The sequence below is a fragment of the Trachurus japonicus genome, chromosome 16, assembly GCF_045865225.1.
Source record: "Trachurus japonicus isolate A0001 chromosome 16, Traja_1.0".
Lineage (NCBI taxonomy): Eukaryota > Metazoa > Chordata > Actinopteri > Carangiformes > Carangidae > Trachurus > Trachurus japonicus.
The window spans coordinates 14,273,841-14,301,347 of record NC_140922.1 but is presented as its reverse complement, the minus strand read 5'-3'; the positions used below and the strand labels follow the sequence as shown (position 1 = coordinate 14,301,347).

Below are 27,507 nucleotides of genomic sequence, written 5' to 3'. Positions count from 1 at the left end.
GTTTGTACAGTTTGTTCCCTCCATAGACTTACATGTAGCCTACGCCAAGGGAGGCAGAAGCTACCGCTGCCTCATTGCGTAACTCCACTAAAAGTGTGAGCGGCACTTTCGTTTACTTTCGTGAATTGTAAACAAACAGAGGCCCCCCCTCGGTTTTTGCATCCAGCAGTTTAGCGGCTAATTCAACAGCAGTGATGGATAACTGTACCGGAGAGGTTAACAACTTCGTGAGCTTCATTTGAGGAACAAACGGCAGCTTTTACCTGACGGGAGACCGACGCCACGGGAGCTACGGTAGCTAACAGCTAGCATGTTTTACGTACTTTCTCTCTCTCTCCCTCTCTTTCTTACACACGCACACACGCACATCCCAGGTTGTCTGTCATATCTTTTATAAACCTTGTAATAATAGCTTGTTGAGTAGCCTACATTAGTGTTGCTTCGGTTTGAGTGTGGATTAATTGTTAACGGTTTGTTGTGTAATGTGAGCGGTGGTCCAATAACGTGACCCTGTTATTGATGAGTTGGGTTTTACAGCTAATAACGTTAACTGTGTGTAGATGGCGTGGATGAGAAGGTGTTGCACATATTTTAAGAATTATCTGTGCAAACCATTGTGCAAAACCTGTTTGTTGTGACTTTTTGCGTTATAAGATTATTTGCCGAATACCGACCCCCCCCAAGTCTGTGATCGCCTGCCTCCCCTGTCCTAGAGGTCACCGCACGTCAGCACGTCACATAGTGATATGATTTTAAAAGATGAGAATTATAAAACAAAAAAAGATGAGAATGATTGTATTATTATTAGTGCAGGTGTTGCTTTGAAAAGACATGCCTCTCTGCAGTTCAAGGGCACGTAGCTGGCTCAAATAATGAGTATTGTCTCAACCTGCAGCCACTGCTGTCAGACTGATAATCCTGTAGCCTACCTGTGATGCTGGGTGCATGGTGACAACTGCTAGGAGCTGCTGGGTGGCTGAAGATGAAGTAACTTCTCATTAAAGTGAAGACAAATGGATGAAAAGGCAGAAAGGTATCATCACCTTGTCTCTGTCTCTACACACTTGTCTCACTGCACTGATTTAGATTTAATATACACTTATCCTAACCCTTTACCGTGACCTAAAACGCCCAGCTCCATCTCTTATACCGTAATGAAAACAAGTCTTGCGTTCCCTAGTCTGCACCTTAACCACCACCACTAACCCAAATCCCGACCACAAACCTTACCCTATAATCCACACTACCCTGACTTTCACTTTAAAATCCACTTTGAAACATCAAACAGGCCTTTGAAGGAGTAAACACTGGTAAAAATGTGCACACTTTAAAAGAATATCCTCACTCTCGTGGTGTAAAACCACAGCTGGACCAACAACCTGAACACACAGGGTTTTGCTTGGCCGACGTTTGAGCACCTCTGTGTCATCACCGGGCGTCACCGCTTGGAGGCGCCCGGCTCATACTTTGTGGCTGCAAAAATCTACATGGAGGCTGGGAAAAAGGAAAGTGGGCTTGAGGAAGAAATCTCTTTCCCGAACTGTTTACCCTGACGTCAGTTTGCAGAAGTAGCTCTGCCCTGTCTCCCTCAGTGTCTGTGAAACTCCACTCAGTGTGAACTGAGAGGGGGGGAATAGATGCGCTCGGCTCTACTTACTTGCGCGCCCGGACCTCACGGAGTGAATGAAATGTTTCCTGGTGCACATTTAAAGTGGACTACAACAGCTACACGATGAACACCTGCGCCTTTCTCTTGATTTTGACTGTTCAGATCTACGCCGATGGCATCGAGGGGCCAACAGGTAAGACATCTATCCATGTCGATCCTCTGAACGCAGTTGGGAAGTTTTCTCTTTTTTTATTTTTTTATTTTTAAATGTGGATAAAACTAAACTGAGAGCTGAAGCGGAGCCTGGTTGTGGTTGATATGCCAACTTTGTGCGCCCCCCCCCCCCCTCCTCTCCCCTCTGACATTGCTGCGTTTATCTGCGGCACGCTGCTGCTTCCCGTGACTTATTAGTGGGGCAATGTTAATCCTCGCCCAGGAGGATACAAAGAAATTCTTTTCTAACTTTAAAAAAACTGTGTTTAAGTTTTCTTAGTACCGGACGCCTGCAGAAGAAAAAGGTGCGATTCGTCAAGACTGCGCCTAGGTGTCATTGTGAAGCTCCCGTTTCCCAAAACAAACGTCCTCTGCTACGCTGCTTCAGTTTTTTCCCCCTTGTTGCTCAAGCATATTTAAAGGCATAGTTAGGGTATTGCCTAAGTTATTAATCAGTTCATCCAGAGAGAAACGGCTTCTCCCTTAAATCTCCCACCGCGGCCAGGCTATGTAGCCTAATCAATATTTGTGAGCATGACTCTTCCCAAAATCCCAGCAGCCTGTCTCCAGTCTGTGATGACATCCACAGACCCGGACCTGGAGCTGCGCCGGGCTGCCTTTTGGTTGTTGCATAATTGTTGACTTGAGAGACTCCTTAAAAGTTTATATGTGAGTGAAGTGTGATGCATTATGATGCTTAGTGTTTGAAAAGCACATTCTCATGAAAGATGGAGCCCCTTTTCCCTCCTGGTGTGATGAGCTGCCTCTGGTCTCTTGGGTTGGTGTGGCTGTGTGTGTGAGACACTGATGCCCACAAATCAGCTCTAAATCTTCCAAGATCAATGAGATTTCAACATTTTTGCGCACAAAAAGGTTGGCAGAGAAAGCTTTTACGTCTTAAAAGTCATCTTTTTCTGATTTGTGAGCAGACAAGCTGGATTGTAAATGTGCTGGTGATAATGTGTTTTTCAGATAAAAGGATAAAAGTTGATGCAATTTCTGAAACAGACTTTGACTCTTACCCCTGTTTCATTTTAATGGCAGTAAGATAAATAAAACTTTTTGATCGAAAATCAGCCACTTATTGGAAAGATGGAAAAGAGAGAGAGAAAGAGCAAGAGAGAGATGTAAAACTAAACATCTTTTATATGAATTTGGCTCAGAGCCTTTCATATTTAACCACATTCATGTTTTCAGAATCTGTTTTATTCACTGATACTGCTGCTGTATTTTGGATATAATGTGAAAGAGCTGAAATGACTTGATCTTGTATGAATCATACACACACACACACACACACACACACACACATGAATAATTTCACCTCTGTAGAACATAAGGGTAACAAGATAAGGCGGTAATATTGCTAACATTTACACTGCAGGCTGTTTCAACACTGTATAGCAATGCGTCACTGTGCTGGTGTTAGAGGGGAAACAAAATGCTCGATTAGATCACGAGGACATTTGGCAGCGTGGTTAAACCAGAAATGGCAAAAACCTACTAATGCTCAGTGTGACGCTTGTTCTCGCTTGTCCTTATAACTCATTGTGGAAGGAGCGGGAACAGCAACAAGAACAATAGCAACAAAACAAACAACAAACCCATGCAAGCAGAGTGTGTATTGTCAAGAGCCGAATGGAGCAGATCATTAAGAGGAATGGGCCGAGACATATGAAGGATTAAATCACACACAGGTAATTAAAAAGAGTTAAATGGAACAGTGCGTGGCAGAGTCTCTGTCAACGCCGGGAAAAAAAAAGAATTACATGATTTGGTTTTTTTTAGTTTGTTAACTGGAGTGTTGCAAGCCTCGCCATCTGGGCGCTTTACCTTCCCATTAGACTCTAATAGTTAACGCTGCCAGTTTTTGTGGCCTCCCCTCTATGTCACTCATCTCCTGGCCTGAGTGTCCTCATGCTTCTCCACCTGCCTGTGTCCTGTAAGGAGGAGGAGTAATTGAGGAGCAGCCTCACAGTGTCTCCTTTGATTGACACTTCCTTTATTGCTGTAATTTTGTGACAAACACACCTTAACCTTGAGTTAAGACTCTGTGGTCCGTTGCGGATTTCTTCCCCCTTTTAAAAAAAACAAAACAAACATAATCTAATGCATGTCTTCCATATTGCCTCTGCATTGGTCGGTCCAGGCTGTCAGTTCAGAGGAAATGAAATTATTAGAGGCTATGAAATATGGAGGCTCTCTGTTGCAGTGGACTGACTTAAGTGAGGTTGAGCAGAGAGGGTAGTGGGGGAGAAAGCTAACATTTGCATCATATTTGCTCAGACACAAAGAGGTTATGATCATGAAAGTCCAGTTTGTGAGCCTGTGTGTGTTTGTACATGCTGTAAAGCCCATTCTGACACTTTGCTCCTCTGTTGTCTCTTATGGGAATAGAATGGATGTTCACTTACCATCTGTCTCCTCTATTAGCAACTGAGTGCTGTAATTATCCCGCGTCTCATGACTCATTTCCCAGTTTGATCTAAAGTTAAGGCAGAATATCCTTTCTTGCGTATTTCAGTGAAGATAACACTTGGACTGAGATGAAAAGGACTTTGAGGGCCCAGTCTGTTGAGTTGGAGCATGGGACGGAATGAATAATAGTTAAGGGCTTCGACTTTACACCACATCAGCAACAGCGGCAGCAGCAGCACTGAGGAACATACGTGACCACCCCCTCTTGTAATCACAGAAGGAAGGGAATAGAGCTGCAGCAATTCTTTTATAAGCAAACCGTCATTTAAGTATGTATTTGAGCAAAAATGCCCACAGCCCAAAGTTCCCATCCTCATTGATGTGAAGGTCAGGTAGCCTACTTTCCTTTGTTATACATATGAACAGAATATCTTTTTTTTTCATATTCTTCAGCTATTGTTGATGTTGCTGCTGTTACGTATTGAATGTCTTCATCGACATTAAACTGAATGGAGGTAAAGAAAAGAAAAAAAGAGAGAGCATATATTGTATTTGAGAATAGTTGAAGAAGGGAGGGAAAAAAATGTAACCATCGGATAGAAAATGTTTCCTTGCACCACAGAGAAGCAGCAGCAAACTCACCAAGTGGAAGTGTTCCCTGCAGGAGACAGGCCACCATCTGCGGATAGAGGGGCGCTGGGGATTGGGCCTAAATCAGACTCCTGCAAAGACTGGTTGGTTTCCATCTTTGCGGGATCACCGACAGTAATTCAGAGAGCAGATGGAAAGCTTTGCAAGGAGGAGGAAGGGGACTGGAGGGGAAGAAAAGAGGGAGAGAATTTTAGATAGAGAAGCTGACAGAGGGATTTATTCAGATAGATTGTCAAGATGTTTTGTTTTCGACTGAGGGCACAGCAGGACTTTTGCTGGGCTTTTGTGTGCCCGCCATTCTGCCTTCAGCCTCGTGTGTGTGTGTGTGTGTGTGTGTGTATGTGTGTGTGTGTGATTAAACAGGGCGCTTATGAGAGGAGTCCTCTGCTCTGCAGCCTGTCTCTTCCCGTTTCTGTCTCTGATCTATTGTAATGTGGGGCTATGTGGAGGAGAGCCAGCCGGCCGATTGGCTTACTCATCTCACAAGAGTGGAAGATGAAACATATCCATCTACTGTACGTGTTCGAGGGATTTTGTCGGATGCCAAGCGCTATCCTTGGTTCTCTTCCATCACCAGAAACACACGTCCAGCAGTTCAGGGCCCTCCCTCTGTCTTAAGCTGGTCACATCACTCCTCCTTCTGTATTTGGGATGCATCTCACCTAAACACTGTGCGGTGCAGAGGGTGCAGAGCCGTGGCCCACACACATCTCATGATTGTTGTTCTTAATTAATCCAGCTAAGCATTTTGCTGTTCTCTTTTCAATTATCATGTGTTACTGCTCTGTTTCCATGTCAGTCCCCATATGTTTTCACTTGTTTTGTTTTGTTTCAAGTGCAGTGAGTTGTGGCTCACTCAGGGGTTGGTTGCCATGTTTCTATGGCAGAGAGAGAGCCTGGCTCGGTCAGGACAGGTCCAAGTCCCAGAAGCTGGATAGTTCCTTCTTGTGAGTCTCCTTGGCCATTTAGCCCGGTGCTTCTCTCTGTGCGCTCTATACCTCCTTCATATCAAGTCTCACTGGCCAATTCTGAAGGCCAACAAAGAGCACTGAAAGGAACCACCAGGAGGGAAACAAGGCAGATTGGAGATAATTATACATGACACTTGTGACAAGTGTATTATTAAGGGGTCAGGAATCAGGACAAGACCACATGAAGCAAGAATGGGAAACGAAAAAAGCAATTCTCTCCTTTAGAGAAGAATTAAATGACCATGAAACATTAACCAGTGAGACATGGGGAATTAGCACAGCAACAGCTAAAGGATGCACGTTTCCACTGGCATAATGGTAAAAAAAGGACTCTAGTCAGATAATCGTGCTATTATTGTATATCGGGTCTATTTGACTGAACGTTTGGCAAAGAATCTTCTATGTTTCCTCCTCGTCATTTCGTGTCTGTGCTGCTTTTTTTTTGGGCCCAGCTCTTCAAATATGATTCCATTTCTTTTGCAATCGAAGCGATGCACAGACCACTTGCTATTTTAATTAGAAACTTTCACTCTGTGCCGTATGCTATGAATGTTTTAGCATACTGATGAAGATACAGTACATGAATCTTTGTGGGTGCACTGTGCAGTGCTCTTACATTTCTGGTGGATGTGAGCGTGTTAATCAGTGCTCTTGTTCATTAGTTGCCATTGCCCATAAAAGCAGGAAATCAGGCTCTGAATTTGTGCCATGCAGGAGGAAGGTCCCACGGTGCTGATGAGTGACTCAGACCTGACACTGATGCTCGCAGGGGCTGGAGCTGCCACCACTACCAGCTCCTCAGGGTTACTGTGACACCTTCCAGCACCCTGGAAGAGATGCCAAGACTGAGAGATTTACAGTCAGCAGCCTGACTTGGCTTGTCTCCTGATTTCTGCTCTGCAACAACAGCCAGAGTGCAGACTTCTCAGCTCCCTCAGCCAGGTGTTATTAATGTGGTATTGATCCTTCAAACTCCAGCAAGTCCATTTTACTTGAATTTGTTCAAAGTGGCATCCCGCCTGTGACCCGCAAGCTTGATATAGTAGTGGGAATTAGCCAGCCTGCCAGCCAGGACCTGCCTGACGGAAGCAGATGAGGAATGTCGGTTGTTTTGTGTCGAGCAAAGGGCAGAAAAAAGTAGAAATCCCCTTGAATATGAAAAAAAAAAGCTGGCCTCATTTCCATAAGAATGCTGCATATATTACAAATGAGCCTGAAATATCCTGTTGATGTACTTGTCTAAAATGACAGGACTATTATACTCATTATCACTTAAAAGCGTGTGTTTTACTTGAATAATGGACTCAGAAATTTATCATTCAACACAGATGGGCCAGTGTTTATAGCCTGCATATGAAGGGGTGAGACGAAGTTGGAGAACACACACACACACACGCACACGGATGTGTAATTATCCAACAAAGGAATAAGCAGAGCTGTGAGTTGCAGCCGCTTCATTCCCTCTGTTTTCTTCCCCCCGAGGTAGCGAGCTCCAGACTGCAAAAAGTGGGTCTGCAAGACTGATGCTGCGAGTGCTGCTCCTTATCCCCTACCCAGAGGAAAGAAAGCCTCTTGAGCAGTTTATATTTAGCCCACTGGCCGTGTTTCAGTTCTTTACCTTTCTGTCTGTGTCAACAAATTTATAGCCAGATTCCTCGGGCCCTGTGTTGTTGTGTACGTGCGTGTGCGTGTGTGTGTAACGAATTGTCAGGTCACAGTGTCAGGGTTCAGGATTAGGGCAGGGCTGCGGTGTAGAAATCGGACCTGTCCTCTGCATACGAAACCCCCAGTGAAATCTGAACTGCTGACACTTTTCAAAAAGTCAAAACACTGTCTTCGGGACATTTTTCTCTGTGTGTTGGTGTAACAGATGCAGGCTCCAGTTGTCTTTGTGCCATGATGCCTGCTCTCTAAGGGGAAGTGGTATTTCTGGTTTGACCAGTCCCTTTGGGCAAAAAAAAAAAACAAAGCCTCAGAGACCCAGCAATGAACCTCAAATACTTATCACCCTGATGTATCTCACACTTGATTAGACTGACAGTCTTTCACATAAACTTTATTAGGACAGTGGAAATTGAAGAACATTAAAGTGTAACAGAGCATGGATAATGTGGAGTGTGATGATTTAAAAAGAGCACAGTGTTTGAGGTCGTCACAGCATGAAATCTGACTAAAACTGCACTCGTTTCAAAAATACCATATCTGCTCAGTTATATAGCCTCTAGCTCATATTGCACATCTCTGTTTGCTGTTGCATTGACGACATTTCGTCCCTCTCTCTGTGCGCCGCCGCGGTCTCATGGCACTGCGGTGACACTTAGCTGTGACAGCTGCCGTAGCTGGTGGGTTAAAGGTCTGTCGCGGCAGTTGCAGTAGCACAGGTCAACAGACTGATTTCAGACCTGTTGGGGACATGTGACAGTCGTGAAGCCCTTTATTTAGTCTTTGTTGACAAGAACGTGATGGGTGTGTCTGGAAGACATTAATGTGGTTTCCCCAGATTTTTCTAGAAATTGTCCTTTCGTTGTTTTAGTTGTATAGTGACACCTGAGACTCACCTGAAGTTGGAGTTGCATGGCTTCCACTTCAAGGACACGAGTGTTGCAAACAGTTTCATCACAGTTCCATGTGGGAAAAATTACACACTAGACTGGCAGGTAAAAAAAAATAAAAAATTTTGATTTTTGTTATTATTTCAGAATCCGTGCAATCCTTCTCCACTCTGGACTACAGGCATCTTATTTAAATGTAAATAGAAACAGTGGATATGCAGAGTTTGGGAGCCTGCTGTGATATGATCGCAGCACACTGGTGCCTGACCCCCGGTTGGGTTGAAAAGCTTTTGTCAAATGATGTTACACTGATGTTGCTTGGCCGCAGACGCTTTGTTGTGATTCAGGTGTTGAAGTAAGACAGAACAAAAGCAGAGCCTATTGATTTCTCAAACACAGCCTGTCACAGTCAGCTTATTGTCTTCTTCCTCTTGAAACTCTCCTTTCGATCCTACATGACCTCCCATCACAATCCTCCTTACTTTGACGACGTGGTGCTACTTCAGCAGTTGCTCGGGGGATTGTGAGCCCCTTTTTTCATAAAAAACATCCCTCTGCCCTTCGGCTGTTGCACTTTGTGTTGGTGTAAGACGTTTCAGGGGCAAGCAGGTCGGGGTTTTCCACTCTTTCCGCTCAGGGTATGCAACAAATCACCCATTATTGGCTGATTCATTGATAAAAGCCGTGCAGGTTTTTCCCTGTGTTACCTATGGAAACTCCTCATTTTTCCGGCACAGCCTTTTTCAGGCTGAACCAAACCAGGCTGGCATGACAATATTAATAACAGTGCGTGATTCAGATACTGTGACGTCGTCGTGGACTTATAGGTGTGATGTGAAGCACAACCATGTCGTGTCTGTCCTGTCAGGCCGGCTGTCTCTTTTACACGGACATCAATCTGGGTCTGTGACCGAGCACCTCTGCTGCCAGCTTATTTCCAGAGCAACTACACACACACACACACACACGCACACCTGTCTACATTTGTTGACTTTATTCAAAAAGACGAATAAGAAACGAATACGGCACAGAATTCACACCTTGAACACACTGTGTAAAACTAAAAAGTACTTTATTTATTCTTTCCTTTTGACAAGGTGTAATTACCTGACGGCAAAGAGATTTGCTGCCCTGTGTATTTGCTGTGTGAGCTGGGACTCTAATGAAAAGAACGGTTCCTGACCAAGAAAACTATGTGCCCTCTTTCCTCAGATCACTGTGCTATTATTATGTTGCTCAGAAACAGGCACAATACAATTCCTCATAATGTCAGCACATGTACTTTGATGTTCAGGTCTGTTTGAACAAACCCAGAGAGGTGATTTACTTCTCACCTGAATGCCAGGTGCAATAGCCCTAACAAACGCTCCCTCGGGGCCAGCGGGGGCCAGCGGGGGCCAGCGGGGGCCACCGGGGGCCACCGGGGGCCACCTGGGCTGGGGATTTCTTCAGTTCCTGAGAGACAGTTCACAAACACCTTTGTTTGTTCCTGTGCTAGCTCCTCAACTCGACCTACCAGCTCGTGGCATTATGTACACCACATTGCTTGTCTGTCCCTGAGGACGGATTCCTCCACTGATTCTTCTTCTGGGGGTTTCTTCCTTTTTGTCCTCGTTAAATGGATTTGTTGTCTTTTGGAGGTTTTACCTTATCTAAAATGAGGGTCCCAGAAGAAGAAGAAGGCTGTTGTGAAGCCCAATGAGACCAAATTGGTGACTTGGGCAACATAAATAAAACTGGCTTGACACGTCCACACTAATGTGGGGAGATTTGAAATCGCCTCTATTCTCATCCACGCTAAACTGCCCCTGAAAATTGACCTTTTTGAAAACACTTTGTATGGATGGCTCTTAAAAACTGTCTCATGTGAATGTGGGGATAAAGAAGCTTTCTCTAAAATGCTCACACACTATTGTGTAGCGATATATAGATCTGCTGCCTCAAGAGCCATGAACATGCCCAGAAGAGGAGATTTCTCCTTTGTTAATGGTATTATTGATGTGAATGGAAAACTTTTAGACAAAAAGGCTAATGTGGACGGAAAGCTTTCACGCCATTTTCAAACAGCGTGGATCTTCTGTGGCCGTAGGCAGTACGCCGTTTGAGCGTCTCACATTAGCACAAAGCCAGAAATATGCAAGAATGTCCAGACAGCCCACAGGGTGTCGTAAACAATGAGCTTAATTCAAAACCACAAATAGAAGATTACAATTATTGCTTAGCCCTGCGCTCTGTGTGTGCATGTATGTGTATGTGTGTGGGTGTCTGAGTTGGTGTTTGTATGCAGGCTGCCGAGTGTCTCTGTCTCTCTGTGTGTGTGTGTGTGTGTGTGTGTTTTGTATGTGGTACAGCCAGACTGGTGATTGTTCCCACCTGATTATGTGTAAATATTTGCTGAACTTCTTCGGCCATTTTGAACTTTCACAAATCATGGCCATGTGGATTATTATGAAGCTTTTGTTTGCTTTAGTTTGCTCAGGACATATTTTTTGCACGATAAACACATTGTGCTACAAAGATCAAAAAGTCCAGCTTTTGCTGTAGACACAAGCTTGTGTTGTGGTGTTTAGAGAGTAGCTGGAGTACACGGCGTGTCAGGGACCTCGGAGCAGGTCGGCCTCGGCCTTTGTCTGTCCGGACAGCCAGGGTAATTAAGAATCAGCTTAGACTGGGATTACGTCTGGAAGAAGGCTGATCACAGGGGACAGGAGAAAAGGCATTAGGAGAATTGTTGTTAATATGGGTATTACTCTGCTTAGCAGTAGTATCATGTGACAATAAGACAACTGACAATGGAACCCTGTTGATGCTGAGATCCCTCGCTCTGCACTAATAGGCTTTCCTCCAGATAGCTTTGTTTACTCGCAGTGTGCAGCACTCCACCTTCCTGCTTTATCTCCCTCACTCACGCATTCTAACTTTTTACAATTTGTCTCAACCTAATTAGAAAATGGTAATATTTTGCTGTACACCTCCCTGAGGTATTTTAGCAGTGTTCAGAAGTATTTGCCTTACACCAGCACCTTTGAAACGAAACATGCGTGATTGTTCATCTCTCCTGTGAATGCACACGCGCGCCCGCTGTTTTTGAGATATTTCTGTGGAATGTAATTAATGTTCTCATTAACGGAGCGAACCAGCTGCAAGGCGGAACTAAAAGCCAGATACTCTCGGGCCCCTGCCCTCCTCTACTTTGGGAAACACGGTCGCTGAAATGGATCGCCCGTGTTTGGCATGTGAAACACAGAGTGGTAAGACAGTTGCTTTCTTGTCAGTCCAGCCTTTCATTGTGATCCGCATGCAGAGGTAACCCGATGCTTGTAGCCTCTGCAGCACCTCCATAAGTGAAGCCATTTGTTGCCCTTTCGAAAGGATGTGGAACCAGGCCAGTGTGAATAATAACAATGTAGGAAAAGGGTCTGTCCAAACACTGAAAGGTTACATGAAATGGCCCATCTAACTCGTCCCATTACTCTTATTTACAACAAACCTCTCTGGTATCAGCTCCTCGTGGATTAGAAAACATCCCTGCGGGCGGATAGTTGGCAGAATTATCAGTGCGTGACGTGACACAGCAATGCTTTGTTTTGACCTTACTGAGAGGGAGCAGGGAATTGTTTTCCACAGTCTTTAAGAGCTAATCCCATCAGAGGGACTGCGCAGCATGGAGGGCTAACTCAGTCATGTCTGAGGTAGCGCTGCCAGAACAAGAGGCAGACAGGAATGTGTTTGTCTGGCTAACTTGGCTTTATTCACCCCTGGCTGGAAAAGCAAAGGGAGAAAGACTCCTCCCACACAACTTGACTTCTTAATTCCTCTTTCTGGGCCAGGAGAAGGAGTGAAGGCCTGAGTCTGTGAGCCCCTACATGTCGGTGTAGCGGGAGACATCTTTTTGATTGGGTTTCAGTGGTGGTTGGGGAAGATGTAATGGTGGTTTAGGCTGTCATTATGGCAGATGAATTAACTAGGTTTTGCCTCTGAGAGATGGGTTCCTCCCTTCACTGGATGCCTGTTGGCTTGGTTAGACACATGTGCTCCTGGGGGAACAGGCTCATTCAGCACTGCGGCCATGGAAGGAGGATTTATCCCAGCAGTGAGTCTCTGTGGCACCACAAACTCCTGCTGAAGGATTTAAGATTGGTTTTGTCCGCCTGTCTGTCTTTTTCCACTGATATTTGGAAGAAAGATTTTGCTCTAGTTACAATAAATGTCTGTGTACTAGATGGGCACCTTCCACATTTAAACTGATACGGTACTACCTGCTTTAATATAGAAATAAATGGAGAAATGTGGGTGAAAGGTGAGGTCGATAGGAGGTGGTTGCATCCATTTGTTGTGAGGTTTGGCTAGTTTGCATGTCTACAGTTGGACATCGTAGTAAGGTATTGAAGGCTTTTTAATAGGTTGTTAATGGATGGATTTGGTCCATTAGAGGGATTTTCCTGATGAATTAGAGCTAAAAAGACAAAGCAAATATATATCTGAACTCCTCGTACCCTCAGAACTTTCCAGAGAATCACGTTTTCAAGCTTTTTTCACTGTCACTGTTCACTTTGATAAATTTCTCTACACCCATGGGTATATCGCAAACAGGAACTGCAAATAGCAAATGGAAAATTTGCTATAAAAATATAGGCAGTTATCCCAATTTTGTTAGGTACTGGTACTCACAGTGTCAGACTCTGAAAAGCCCTGCCTCAGATGTTTTAGTCATGAAGCCTCAGGGTGCAACAGAGGAGGGATCCCTCACCTAGGATGGGCAGACATTAGATGTTTTAGGCCCCGTCCAGACGAATACGCGGCTTCACCAAATCCGATCTTTTTCTTAATCGTTTTGAAAAAAATCTCCGTAAACACGGCATCGTTTTCAGAAATATCTGCGTCCACACGGATCCACTGAAAACGACCCAAAACGCTGTAGTACTACATACTGCAGGCGTGTGTGGAGCGTGTGGCACTGTAGCGCTGCCACACATAAACACTTAAGACTGAGAAGAAGACGGGAAGTCCCCCGCTGTATTCAAACTCAAACATGGGATTAAATGTTGACAGGGAGTTGTGTCAGAGTAAATATGACGATCAGTGATGATTCAACAGATGCGATTCAGCCGCAGCGTCTGAGCGACCTGACGGCAGTCGGCCGTTGTTGTTGTTATGTCCATAGACTGTCAGTGTGCAGCTGCTGCAGCGGTGTATGTGTGTGTGTGTCTCAGGTCACAGGTAGAGCGGTGGGAGTATGACATCATCGTTTCAGAAAAAATCCGTTTTGGCCGTCCAGACGAAAACGCTGGGGCGGCGTTTTCAAATTTTCCCACTCTGGGACCCGTTTTCAAAAAATACCGTTTTCACCCCCCGAAAACGGCGTATCCGTGTGGACGCAAGGCCAATCCGATAAAGTATTTATCCGGATTAAAAAAAAAACGGATTCGTGTGGACGGCCCCTTACACACAAGAAAACAGTCTACAACATGGAATTTGGGATAAATGGGAAGAAAGTGAAGGAAGAGCTGACAGAGGCAGCTCCTGGTGGGCAGGCTGGGCAATATGGGAAAGACGGGAGAGCAGGCCAGCTTAATGGAGTACTGGTGGGCAGGCTGTTTTTCCCTGGCTAAACACAAGGCTAAAGCTGGATCTATGTGCACGGAGCTTAATACCTACACTGCCCAGAAGTAGCTTTAGGCCAATCGTCAAGCTAATTTTAGTGACAGTAACTCAACACTTGATGCTGTTACTTCACACTAATCAGCCTCCATTTGTTTGTATTTGTGGAAGGCTTTCATTGTGAAACAGCTGCAGAAAGTGTTGAGTAGGACAAACTTTGAAAGCATACACCTGTTGTCTGCTGCTCCTCCTCTCCGGCCATGTTTAGTCATTGTGATGCACTGTGTTTTGGGGATGTGTTGGTCATAAAGTTTGCCAGGTTTAAGTTTTTCTTTCTTCAAAATTCAGCTTCAACTCATATGATGTCTGTCATTGTTGGAAGTAGCTATGACACATTCCCCGTGTTGGTCTGGGGCTGTGATTCATGTCACAAACTGAACATGAGGTGAAACTAGTTTCTCACTGAGCCCTCTGAAAGACATGTATTACATATATCCTTGGGTCAAGGAGCTTTTCTGTTCTGTTTCCATTGCTCCTACCTTCTTTCCCGCATGTATCACCACTCTCTGTGCTTGCTCCTCATCTTTGTCCTTGTCCTCTCAGCCTTAGGGCTTCTCAGGGATCTACAGTATGCTCAGTGTTTCAGGGAAGGGTTCAGTATTCTAGGCAGGGTGAGCATGAGCTCAAAGCAGACCTGTCTTTGAGTATGTGTGTCTGCCTGCCTCCCCAGGCACTCATTAAGCTGCTGTGTGAAGGTGTGTATTTCCGGAGGCTGTGGGGGGGGGAACACGCGTGCTTGTGGAGGTTAAAAGGCCCCTGACAGAGACATAATTTCCCAGCCTGGGGCAATAGGAGAAGGTAACTTCATTAGCCAGTTCCCGCTGTACACATTAACTTGATTATACTAACCAAGTCTTGATGGTGACAGTGGGTGCTGGACATAAATGTCACACCTGGAACAAAAATCCGTACATCTTTTTAATTTTTTTTTAAATTTGTGTGTGTGTGCAGGTAGGTGGGTGTGTGAAATGAAGGGTGGAAGAGAAGGAGGGTCAATTGAGACACCTGGAACATCTGGCTGCTCTGTAATTTTCAAAGAGACTCATCTTGGGATAATGAGGATGTACCGGTCTAGAAACTCCTTTCTATAATTTGGTTGATGGAAGTCACACTTTTGCTTTAATGCATGCTTGTACTTGTACACAAACACACACACACACACACACACACACATGGTGGGCTTTTTCTTACCTTAGTTTTCCCCTTGCATATTTTTCTTCTTTTCCTTTTTCAACACCCCTGCCTCTTTATCACAAAGCATAAATAATTTTTTTTACCACTTGTATCTACAATTTCAGCCAAACCTCATCTCATGTGTCTGTAATATGCACAAACATTTGCAGTCATGCATCGTCACACATTTGCCCTTTTATTACTCAGAGGGCAAACAACATTAACCTCTTTTAACCTGAATTGATCCACAGCACCTCTTGACTCTACTCTCCACATTAGGTGAATAGGTAGACATGGGGTTTACAGATATGCAAGCGCTCTGTGTGCCCCAGAGGTGCACCTTGAGCAATGAAATCAGCCCAGATAAGTTTGTATCATTCACAGCAAGCACTTTGCTGAAATAATCAGTCACGGACATTTTTGCTCTCCTGTTCCTTTCATTCTCCCAAGACTTTATTGAGCAGAAAATAGAGGAGTTTTGTTTCCTTGGGTCTGTTAGATTAGAACTGTCTAAGCCCTCCACATGAAACTGTGTGCTACAGATTAAACACTTAAAATCTCTGGAGGGAGTTGTCGTGAAGGCCACTTTCATGAATAGTCTAGTTTCTTATCCTGTAATGCATTGTAAAGGCTTTGTGTCTGCCCTCACCTGTTGCAACAGAATATATTTTTTCCTCTGTGAATATGTGTGTATTCTGTATTTTCCCCACACACACGGGTATAATATGACATTCATAAGCAAGGCTTTACTGCCAGTGCAGACTAAAAAGTATTCCTAAGCCCTCTGTCGGACTCCCAGAGGGGCTATTTTTTTCTGACCCGCACACGTTTGGGCTTGTCAGCTCCCTAGTCATGTATCCTGGTCAAGGTGAAGAAGTGTGAAGGGGGAGGTGGGGTAGTGGGGGTGGGAGAAGAGCCGGGGGGGTTGAAGGGTGAAGCTGGAGAAATGCAGACACATGGAGATGAGAGGAAGGAACTGGGGAAAGAAAATGCATCATCTCACTTGTCCTGCTGACAGCCGCCCTGTTGTTGTCAGTCTCAAGCTGACACACCAGATTCAGAAGGCTCCAGCAGAGGTGCCGCTTCGATAAAATGGTTTCAGGAAATGAGGAAAGCTGAGATGACTGCAACCCTTGGCTTTAAAAGAGACAAAACACGACCCTCGTGAAAATGAAGTTGTCCTGGAAATGATTGTTGAAAGACCGTTTTGGGGGTAATTTCTCTTCCCTCTGTCACTGCTTGGAAAAGATAAAAGATTTTGAACCTGCGGGGTAAAATGAGCGCAGGGACACATATATGTTTACAAGTGCAGATTATAATTTCAGGGAAATTACAGCTCGGACTCCTCCAGTCATCTCCATTATCGCTGCGCCATGTGTGGCATGGGTTTTACTGTAGAGCCACCAGGCACCAACAAACCTAGACAAAGACAGTCACTCAGATAGATCATTAGTGGTTATATCAACATGAAAGCTAATAACACACCGTGCTATGTGATTATCTCAGCAGCCACTACACTCACATTGTTTTGGCCTCTAGCAGTACGCAGGGTGGAGAGCTTCCTGTCGCAGGTCCTGTTTTTCATGCCATCTTTTTTCGAGCTGGGGATCGGGCTGGCTTCCTGTGTGGAGAAATACTGCCCTCTCTCCATAGATCTTGATAAAATCATCCACATCATGAAAAATAACTGCTCTGCCACTGGAAATCCAGCTAGGAATGGTCATGTGATTGAGACTGGCTTTTCCTATTGCCTGCAAATAGGTTCATATTAGCAGGACAGGGCAGCGACACAGAGGAGTTTCTACAGCAGCTTGGACAAATGGCCTTTTGGCTTACTGTATCATGTCATTGGACATTGCGCTGCACCTGTGGAAGAGATACAGTGTGAAATATTAGAATTGGGTGATATGACAACATTGTGCACTTAAGGATGATTCTGATATTGGGAGCCACAGTATCTCTTTATTATCTCTGCCTGCATTGGACTATTTCATCCAAATCCATGAGCGGGACAGCTTTTTGTCAAGGCTTCAATGTGCAAGTGTGCAGTTTTGTAATTATTCATTAGCTGATGAACCGATTAGTTGCTTGACAGGAAATTAGTTTACAGTATTGATAATAGATGCATTTATTCAAGTATCAAAGCAAAATTGCAAAAATATTGTCTGGTTGCATTATCATAAATTTAATATCTTCAGAAGGAAAGAAACAAACAATTTTTCACTACTTTATTGCTTTCTATAGACCAAATGATGATTTGATTAATAATGAGAGAAAGACCTTCGTCAGGTTCTCCTGACGAAGGTGTCAGGACCGAAACGTTGTTCAGCTCCATAAAATCTTTGCAAGTGATGACAGTGTGCGGGAGCTTTCTCTCACGTCACTCGACCACCAAGGTCTTCTCCTACGCACCTGTCCGTCCGTGCCGGTGTGCACAAGTTTCAGCCTGATTAATATAACAATGAAAAACAGTAGTGATTAGTTTTATTAAATGCTGACATTGTGTTTGTACAGAGGCAAGTAGCTATAGCATCAATCACATGTCAGCATTTGCATTTCATACTAATGCATGCAAACTCATGTATAAATTCACATTAAACGAATACCCTAAAATATGATTTAAAAAGTACCTCAAAAGAAAAATGAAAACTATCATTTATTTAAATTATTTTGTCTTCTGGTTTCACTTTAGTATAACATGATATAGCTGTGTCTTTAAATCATCATAAAACTGTGAAAAATACCCGTGAATGCTGTTGAAAGAGGTCAAGGTGACATTATCAAATCTTGTTTTGTCAGAGCAATGGTTCAAAAAGATTCAATTTCCAGAGGCAGGCAGAGGAAAAGCAACAAAATCTTTATCTGAGAAGCTGTGCAGCCAAATATTTTGTTTGGAAAAAGTGACTTCAGTGGTTAAGTGATTATCCATGTAGTTGGAAGTTAATTTTCTTTAGATTGATTAAGAATAACTGACCAATTGTTGTAGCTCTAGTCACAACCCGAACATTCATTTTCCACACTCTCTTTCCGCTTTTTATCCATCTTCTACACACGCACGCACGCACACACACACACACACACACACACACACACATTGTGGTTACAAAGGAAGCTGCTCCCTCAGCGATGGCGTAGCCCAAGTCGTTTGTGCTCTAGCAGAGCGCTGTGTTCACTTTGTGCCTGAAGGAGCAGGATTAGTATGAAAATACTGTGGAGTGCTCCTTTAGTATCTGCCAGAGCGTTCCCAGTTGCACTGTGCATTCACCGCTCGGTCTCGTAGCTTCTTTTAACTCTCCTCTTGCTTTGCCGTGCTCAGCAGAAGTCATTCTTACCTGGAGGAGGGATGAGCACTGGGGGTTAAAAGAGGTGGTAATGCTATTATGACTCGTTTCACACGGTGCTCCATTCACATCCTGATCGACCTGATCCTTTCACTTGACACTGTTTCACCCCCCACAAACCCCTAGGCTACGTGTTCACAGGGGGGGGGGGCACCTATTTACACAGCCACCTCCTTTTCCCACATTATTTTTCTGATTTGCTATGGCATGTTCTTGGCAGCAGTGGGAAGTTTGCATGTCTGTAGCGCCCACGGCACACAGCGCCGCTATCAGTTGAAAATGTTTCATTTTTCCCAGCAAAAACAGAGCCACGCTTCATATGAGTTTTCAGGAGTCTCGCAGCAATAGCCAGAACCTGAGCTTTTTATATGCATGTGTGTTTAGTCCTGCTGGCGCTGAGAAAAGAACTGCTCATCCCGCTCTAGTCTCGCTCTGCCACTCCCACAGTTTACCTTTCTCGCCTTCCCTTTCTATCTCTCACCCCCTGCTCTCTGCCTTTTTACTCCTCCTGCTGTCTTGCCTTCACCAACTCACCCACTCTCCGTCTCACTCTGTCTCACCCTCTCCTTGTGTATTTGCGGCAGCAGTTCTGTGAGATCTCATGCTGTCTTGTGTGAAGCCTCAAATCAACACCAGCAGCAAGACCGGGCAGGGCGGGTGTCGTCCTGCAGCAAGGCCACACAGCAGCGTGAGATTGACGGGCCGCGTAGCCAGATGCGTTCTGCCTCGCTGCACTTTGTGTGTGTATCCGGGTGTGTGTGTGTTTGTGATTTGTGGGATGGAAGGATGAATGTAGAGAAAGGGAATGAAAGCATTTGAGAGAGAGAGAGAGGGAGGGGAAAATGGAGGCCAGGGGAGCCAGCTTTGCTTTTGTTGAGTTTACATAATTAATGTTTTGTCAAACAGAACGGTGTCTACACACAGTATCAGTTCTGATCGCAAATGCAAATATTGTCTAGGGGGAAAAGTGTGGAAAACTCAAAAAATGCCTCACAATTTGGCTAAACGAAGCCTTCATATACATTCATTACTCTGGGGGTTGAAGGTAATTAAATCCCAGGTAATGGAAAGCTGAAAACACCCATTCAAACACGTTTGAATCCCTGTGCTGAAATATAATGAACGATAAGGATGTGTCATGACTTCCCTGATTTATCAGACAGCTATTGTGTTATCAGTTTGTTTTATCAGCCACACTATTAATGACGTTTTTGTTAACACAGTCAAATCTAACGTGGCTTTACTTAATCATTAACATTGGAGTTAGAGTTGTTTGTCATACAGCAGAGGGGCTCCTGAAACCACTGTGATTAGCCTCCCGCCCCTGGGACAGTATAGCTTCCCAGGACTTGCTCCGTCAGCACCAAATAGGACATTTATCACACAGTCCTCACTCCTGCTCAACCCACACAGCATGGAGGCGAGCTTATATCTCTATGTACTATATGCAAACACAGAAAGGCAAACACAGATACGCAGATACGCAGATAATGCACTCCAATGCGATTCCAGTGTGGGTTTTTCTTTTCCCATCTATAATATACATAGAAATGCAAATTTCCATAATGATCAACAGTGTTGTGGATATATCAAGGGATCTACATGCTTGGCATAATGAATATTGATTTTCACACACGCACACGCATATGCGCACACACACACACACACGCATACACACCTGTCCGTGTCATGGTAATACATTTGTTTTAAGAAGTCTGAAATCACATGTTGCTTGTGTATTTCACAGCATGGCAATGGTGTGTTCAGCGTGTAAATTCAGCTTTTCATAAATTGTGGATCTGTACATTGAAATTATAATGGTGCTTTCTGTGTTATGATGTTAAGCTTAGCTGGCTTCAATACATTTTTAAATAATTTTTGGTCACAGAGGTGTGAACAAAACATACAGATTTAATTAACATTACATCAGCTTAAAGCAGAAGTAAGCGATCCGGTCGTTTTGGCTAATGCTGCGTTCCAGGCAGGCTTTTGAAACCGTAAATTACAGCTTCAAGTCACGACTTACGACTTTGTAGCGTTCCAGGCAACCCACTCGTGTTTTTCCAACCTGTTTTACCTGTGAAAGTCACTATAACGGCCACTCGTAACTTCCGACCCGTGAACTCGTACCAGATCGAACTGGTATGACTTCACAGGTCGGAAAAACATGAGTTACAGGTTGCCTTGAACGCACCATAACTTCTTGTCAACCGATGGAGTTAGCAGTCCCCGCCCTCGTCATGGATCTATTGGTCCTCGTCCCTACGTCACCACATTCAGGCGCATCCCTTGGCTGCACACGCAGCCCTTCATGCCGTTCTCTCTCCTCATTGGATAAAACTTGTAGGATACGAGAAAAGTTTTCTCCTCGGCTCAGAGCAGAGCAGAGTGACTGACAGACCCGTGTTTCGGTCCAAACACTCTATGTAAGTGATTGCTGTCGGAAGATATAACTATTTAAGACTTATATTAACACAAAAATATCGCCTACTTCTGCTTTAAACATCCGCCTCATAGGAAGTCGTGTCTCAGGCCAAAATCAATCTAATATTCACTCACTCACTCTCTCAGGTTTGCTTTTGATCTCCACCAACTCCTGGGGGAAAGACCTGGCCATTTTGCTGTTGGTTTTTTAGAGAGTTTTCAATGAAAACAACCATTTACCTTGGCTAAAAATGACAGTGACGTTGTATCAAAACAAAAAGATTTGTGCAGTAAAACTTTGAGGGGTGGCAGGCAGACAATGATGGCGACTAGCTAAAGAGACGAATATTCCTCTCAAGAGTTGTTCAAAAACTTAAAGCAGAAGTAAGCAATATTTTTGTGTTAATATAAGTCTTAAATAGTTATATCTTCCGTCAGCAATCACTTACATAGAGTGTTTGGTCTGAAACACGGGTCTGTCAGTCACTCTGCTCTGCTCTGAGCCGAGGAGAAAACATTTATCGTATCCTACAAGTTTTATCCAATGAGGAGAGAGAACGGCATGAAGGGCTGTGTGTGCAGTCAAGGGATGCGCGTGAATGTGGTGACGTAGGGACGAGGACCAATAGATCCATGACGAGGGCGGGGGCTGCTACGTTATGGTGCGTTCAAGGCAGCCCGTAACTCGTGTTTTTTCGACCTGTGAAGTCGTACCAGTTCGATCTGGTACGAGTTCACCGGTCGGAAGTTACGAGTGGCCGTTATAGTGACTTTCACAGGTAAAACAGGTCGGAAAAACACGAGTGGGTTGCCTGGAACGCTACTAAGTCGTGACTTGAAGCTGTAATTTACGGTTTCAAAAGCCTGCCTGGAACGCAGCAAACGATCGGATCGCTTACTTCTGCTTTAACATTAGACTTTTATTTACCAGTTGTCCAGAACATGACTCTGAATAAATAAAAATGTTGCTGTGTATCTGCTGAATGTAAATAAACAACTGGCTGCTAACAACTTTAGCCAAGTCAACCTAAAAAGTCTGGATGCGTGTTTACAGCTTGTTTATGGGTGCAGTCTGGTGCAGCCTGAACTGAAACTGCTGCTAAACCTATAGTTGGCTTTAGAGTTCAGTTGTCCATAAGCCTAATGGACACTGTGTCACTCTTTCACCAGCTAATAAAATTTAAATAAAATAAACACGAGGCCGAGAGTGTTTACCAAGCAGCACTAAATTAATCTCATTATCCAGTCTATGCAGACACAGCAGTTATTTATTTATTTCTGTGAAGAGACTTCAGTACAGATTTAAGGCAGTGATGTTGAACCAGTGTAGCAGCAGGAAACATTTTTTGGAGATGAAATCAATGACAATCATGAATGACAAACTGTACTTTTCCTGCTTAATTAGACCAACACAACATGTATAGAAACACACAGATACAGAGACACACACACATACACACAGCTGACGTACAGCCTGTCTCGCTGCACTCTGACTCACTGGACTCCGGCATGTGACTGTAATTCAGCCTCAGAGCTCCATAAGTCATATCCATAATGCACGGCATGGCACTGCATAGCGATAGTTAATATTACTGAATCACTTTGATGAATAACTGCAGATGAAATAGCTTTAATGTGGTCATGACTTATTGTTGGTGGTTCGTGATAACCCTCTCGGAGGCAATGCACATGCAGGGTAGTGCACTTTACAATTCTGTTTGGAGCCAACACATTAATAATCTATTTGGGGACTGGTTCTGCCGTTTTGTCTTCATTATCTGTAAGTAATATAAGTATATGTTTATAAATTACAATACCACTTGTCATTAAATCAGGGTAATCTAAATTTATGAAGGAGTTTTTCTAGTATCCAAGAGTACACAGGAGGTAGAGTAGAGCTGATTTTTTTTTTTTTTTAAAGAAAATTAAAATAACATTTCTAATTTCTTCAAATATGTGGATTTTCTGTTTCCTTTGTTACATTATGTTTAATTGAATATCTTTGGCCTTTGAACTGTAAAACAGGAGATTTGAAAACTTGACTTTAATTAATCATATTAAGAGTATATTATCTGACTATTTTATGTATTGGTAATTATATTAAGAGTATATTATCTGACTATTTTATGTATTGGTTGTTTAAAAGGAACAGCACCCTGTATATGCATAAAGCATCAAGATAAAAAGTGGATTGAACAGTCGGGTGCAATAATTGATTTTCCAGTTTGTGAAACACGTTAGTGTCTCTAATTGTATTTTCAATTACTAGGCATTTCCTCAAAACAAATTGCCTCAGCATGTCTATACAGTACAGGTTGAATTGTTCTAATGATTCCCTGAATGCTGTCACGGTGTTGTGTGTCAATTAGGTCCCGCTCATCATTAGCTCGATGGTATAAACAGGGATCCATGATCAATACTTTGACCAGCTGCGGCATCTCTCATCTCTCATACTCTCCTCCCTCTCAGATACAGAGTGTATTTCTATGACTGCCTGCTTGTGCGAGGTCAATAACACATTTGTTAGAAGCAGGTTCTGGCCCTCACAAGAAGGACCACTCTGGGGTCATCATTGGCTTATTAGACATACGTTTGTCTCTTATTGACCCGTTAGGCCTGCTGCATGATCCATGATGCTTCCTCTCCACCCGCTCTCTCTTTTTTTTTCTTTCTTTCTTTTTTTTCTTTTTTTTTTTTATCTCCACCCAGCTTGCTGACAGCCTGCTGTTTATACATAAAAGTGGCATGGAGACTGACAGCAAATTTGTCGCGCTGAGGTTTTGGCTGTAATTGTGCCTGGAGATATGATGACCCAGTTTGAGGCAATGAAATGATAACTGACTTAATGCAAACTGTGAATCAGTTTTATGGGAAGCAGAGAAATATGCAAATGGTGATACATAAAAGATTCCAACATTTAGAGAATCTGGACCCCCTTTCGACATGTAGTAACTTGATTTATTATGCAAATAATTGTTTCAGAACTGTTGCCCATTAATTATTTTTGTTCAGTTCTCATTAGCAGTAGGTAGCTGTGTCACTGCACATATGAATCATTATGCTGCCTGTCCTTGACTCTAATTGCTAGTCCAGTCTGAGATTCTTCAGACTCTCAGACACTCGAAAGGCAAAGAGGCAAATCCTCTCGAAGCTAAATAAGTTTGTAAATACAAAACGCTAAGCCTCCAGCAACGTGTGCTTGAAGTGTATCTTGTAGCGGAACCAGTACTTTCTCTTTTACAGGGTTGGCCAAAATACTGAAAATGTATTTTATTGTTTAAAAATATATACTGTATAAACAGCATACAGCAGGGAAAATAAGTATTGAGGGATAATGGCACTAACATATAAAACGATTCAGACACATCTGTAACCGGTGCCATCAGTATGTTCTGCAACATAAGTTTCTGAAGGTCTTGAGAGAGCTCTTTGCTTTTGCCCATCATGAGAAGCCTCTTGTGTGACACCTTGGTGATGAGAAACCTTGTGTCAATTTGGACTAAACCAGCTGATATTACTTTGCACTGATAGAGGACAGGATTACTTTGTAAATTCTGACAGACTCCAGCTGCTTTCTTGGCTTTCCATACCTTCTGCGGCTCCTTTTCGTAATGTGTTCAATACTTATTCCCTGTGACATTTCACTTCATTACACATTACTTAGTTTAAGGACATAAATGTTTGGATTTCTTGGAATGTGTGCATTACATGGGTTGTTGCCGATATCTGGTGAAAATTTCATGGCAATAGCAGTATTGGAAATATACTTTCTGAGAAAAATGTTGACGCGTTGACGCAAGTATTCATATATATATATTGGAAGTGTTTGAAAGCAATTTTCTTTGGCGGTGTATGGAAGCGTTATCTTCATAAATGGTGAGTTATTGCTCACAAGACGGTCTGTAAGTGCCTCGCGTTCAAAGTAGAACAGAAAAACAAGTTTCCCGCGGACGCAAACATCACAACTAATGCTGTAAATGTCGCTGTTGTACGACTAAATTGCTGTTAAATCCTGCAGTAATTTCTCCAGGGCTCTGCAATTTTGATATCTAACACTTAAAGAACAGACAAGAAAAGAACCGACAAGTTCTTCAACACTAATTGGCACTGGAGAAAGTGCTGTATTTAATGTGTTGCTAGCAGAATTGCTTTTGCTGTACCTCTGTAGGCCTGAGATGGGCTCAGGTCTCAGGTGAATGGATACTGTGAGTCTTTGTTGTCAACAGGAGACAGGGATTATCAGCTGTCTGTCTGTAACAGGCAGGGCACTAGTCAGGGTTAGTGGTGCTTTCAAGGTCCCGTTCCACCCAGAATTTCTATGTCATTGCCAGACTGGGCCTGGAAATAACATTAATCATCTCTGATGATGGGTAGGAAGGCAAAAGAGGAAAATTCAAACCAATCAAGAATGGAAAGTATCAAATGGGTGTACATAAATTTACACTTGCGAAGATTTCTTTCTCCTTCTTGGGACAGACTTTTTCACTCTGCATGATGACTGGCAAGTTCCTATGTTTATAGTGAGCTCACACTGCCACAGGCAATACGCTAGCTGTTATTCATGTTCACAGACTTCGCCTGTGATTGAAAAGGCACCCTGCTTTTTGATTCACCACCGCGTATCAATCAATCAATCACGAGCATGTGTGAGTGCAACACAGCATTAGAGTTCGTATAGGAAGCCGTGCCACATGCACTTGACTTTTTCTGCTCTGTCTGCAGGTTTGCCTTGATGATGAACTGGTAAAAAAAAAAAAAAAAAAACCTACTGTTTGACATTGCTCTGCTAATATAAAATAGATCCTGCTGTTTGTTCCTGTGGTGTGATTTTCCTCTCATAAAACTCTTACCGCTCACTGCTCTAAGTACCTTGTTATGCTCTTCTATTTGCAGACAGACAGGAGGCACTCGCAATGAAAAGAGCAAAGGTGCAACTGAAAGCAAAGTTAAATAGGTCAAGGGAAAATAAGTCTTTTACACTTATAAATAGTCACAATACGTTTAAGACAGCTCCACATTCTGACTAACAACCTTTAGTGCAATGGGTAGCCATTTCAATTCTCTTATTTTTTTAACTTTGCAAATTAATTGGCTCAAGTATCTTGTTCCAACAAATCACAGACAGTTTTTTTGGCTTATTAAACACCTCAATTTGCATTTTCTATCTATCCTTAAAAACTGAATATGTAATTTGTTGGAATATTCTACAAGCAACAGCTCTGCCTGGTGAATATGTTAAGAAGGTGAAGTCGTCTTGGATGTTTTTGCTCCATATCGGATTGCTTTGTGCATTTTTATCCAAGTGTCAATCTTTTCTCCTCCATGTTTTGCTCCCACGCTCTTGGACATCACTGCAGTCGGGCTGCTCTGCTGATAGGCAAGCTTGTGCTTGCCCATGACTGACAAACATCCCCTCTGTGGTCCCTAAAGGGGTCTGGTTGGGTTAAGAATAGAAATACCCAAGGACACATTTTCTCTGCATTTGAATACAGTAATTGGTGTTCTTTTTGATCTTGATTATGAAACTGTGGCTGTTTTTCTTTTTGCAAATCCATGGTAACATTAATGCGAAGTGAAGTGTTGGACAGGCTGTTTATTGGGCGAAGTTAAGATCGGAGTGTTGCTGTAGGACTGATTTTTGTCGATTAACTCTCAGCAGGAAAATCAAACAGAAAGCAAGAGTGTAACCTTCCACAAGAGAAAGATTCAAAGCAGTGACCAAACTGATTACCCTTGTGTTCACCTTGTCATCTGATAGCTCTGTGAAGAACAGAGGAGAGAGGGGCAGAGAAGGGGAGCAGGAGAAGCCAGTAATCTCTGACGAAAGACAGATACTTTTTATGTAGATTAGATGCAGAGTATTTTTAACCATGCAAACTCTGGTGGATAACAAATTGTTTGTTTTGGGGCTTTGACAGTTTGTTTGAATATGTAAATAATTCAGAGGGAATAGAGGATGGGAGTGAGGGTAGGCAGGCACAGATAACGCTTCTCATTTGCAATCAAGTCTTGAGATTAGATGATACTTGTTGGTGTATAGAATGCGTTTGAAGCTTTTTGCCTTTTAATAACCAGGAACATCCAGTTTGTCATTTCATCTCCTTTTAGTGGCTTTAATTAAGATAAACCCATGGGGTAACACACAGTTTAAAAGTTTACGTTTAGCCATAGCAGATGAAGACCTACTCAAAAATCTATCTACGTCTGGTATATGGTTGCTACTGAGACATCTGACTGAGATCTAGTTTCTGATACTGTTGGGTTTTTCATAGTAAAGACAAACTTGCCAACCTCCCCCTCCCTGTGATCCCATTGTCTGTCACAGCGAGTCACCTACATTGCCCACCATCGCTCTATATATCACAGACAGAGAGAATGTAAACACAATTACTAAGGGAAATATAATTAAAGCATGAGACGGCACTGTCACGTACAATGCACCCAGCCAGTCACAGCGCTGTCATTGGTTGACATGCATTGTTGAACTATAAATC

The 27,507-nt window shown here is 43.3% G+C and overlaps 1 protein-coding gene across 6 annotated transcripts in view; it reads left to right on the top strand.

Moving 5' to 3' along the window:
* The first annotated feature begins 1,433 nt into the window (after positions 1–1,433).
* The window catches only part of ptprub (protein tyrosine phosphatase receptor type Ub), a 155,503-nt gene continuing 129,429 nt past the window's right edge, over positions 1,434–27,507 (top strand). For 4 of the 6 annotated variants that reach the window (XM_085801774.1, XM_085801773.1, XM_085801770.1 and 1 more), the window contains exon 1: positions 1,506–1,802. In XM_085801774.1, the coding sequence (XP_085657900.1) occupies positions 1,733–1,802 (70 nt within the window). In that variant the 5' untranslated portion in view covers positions 1,506–1,732. Of the gene's footprint in view, positions 1,803–27,507 lie in introns of all 6 variants that reach the window. The other 2 variants (XM_085801775.1, XM_085801772.1) reach the window with 2 other exon arrangements.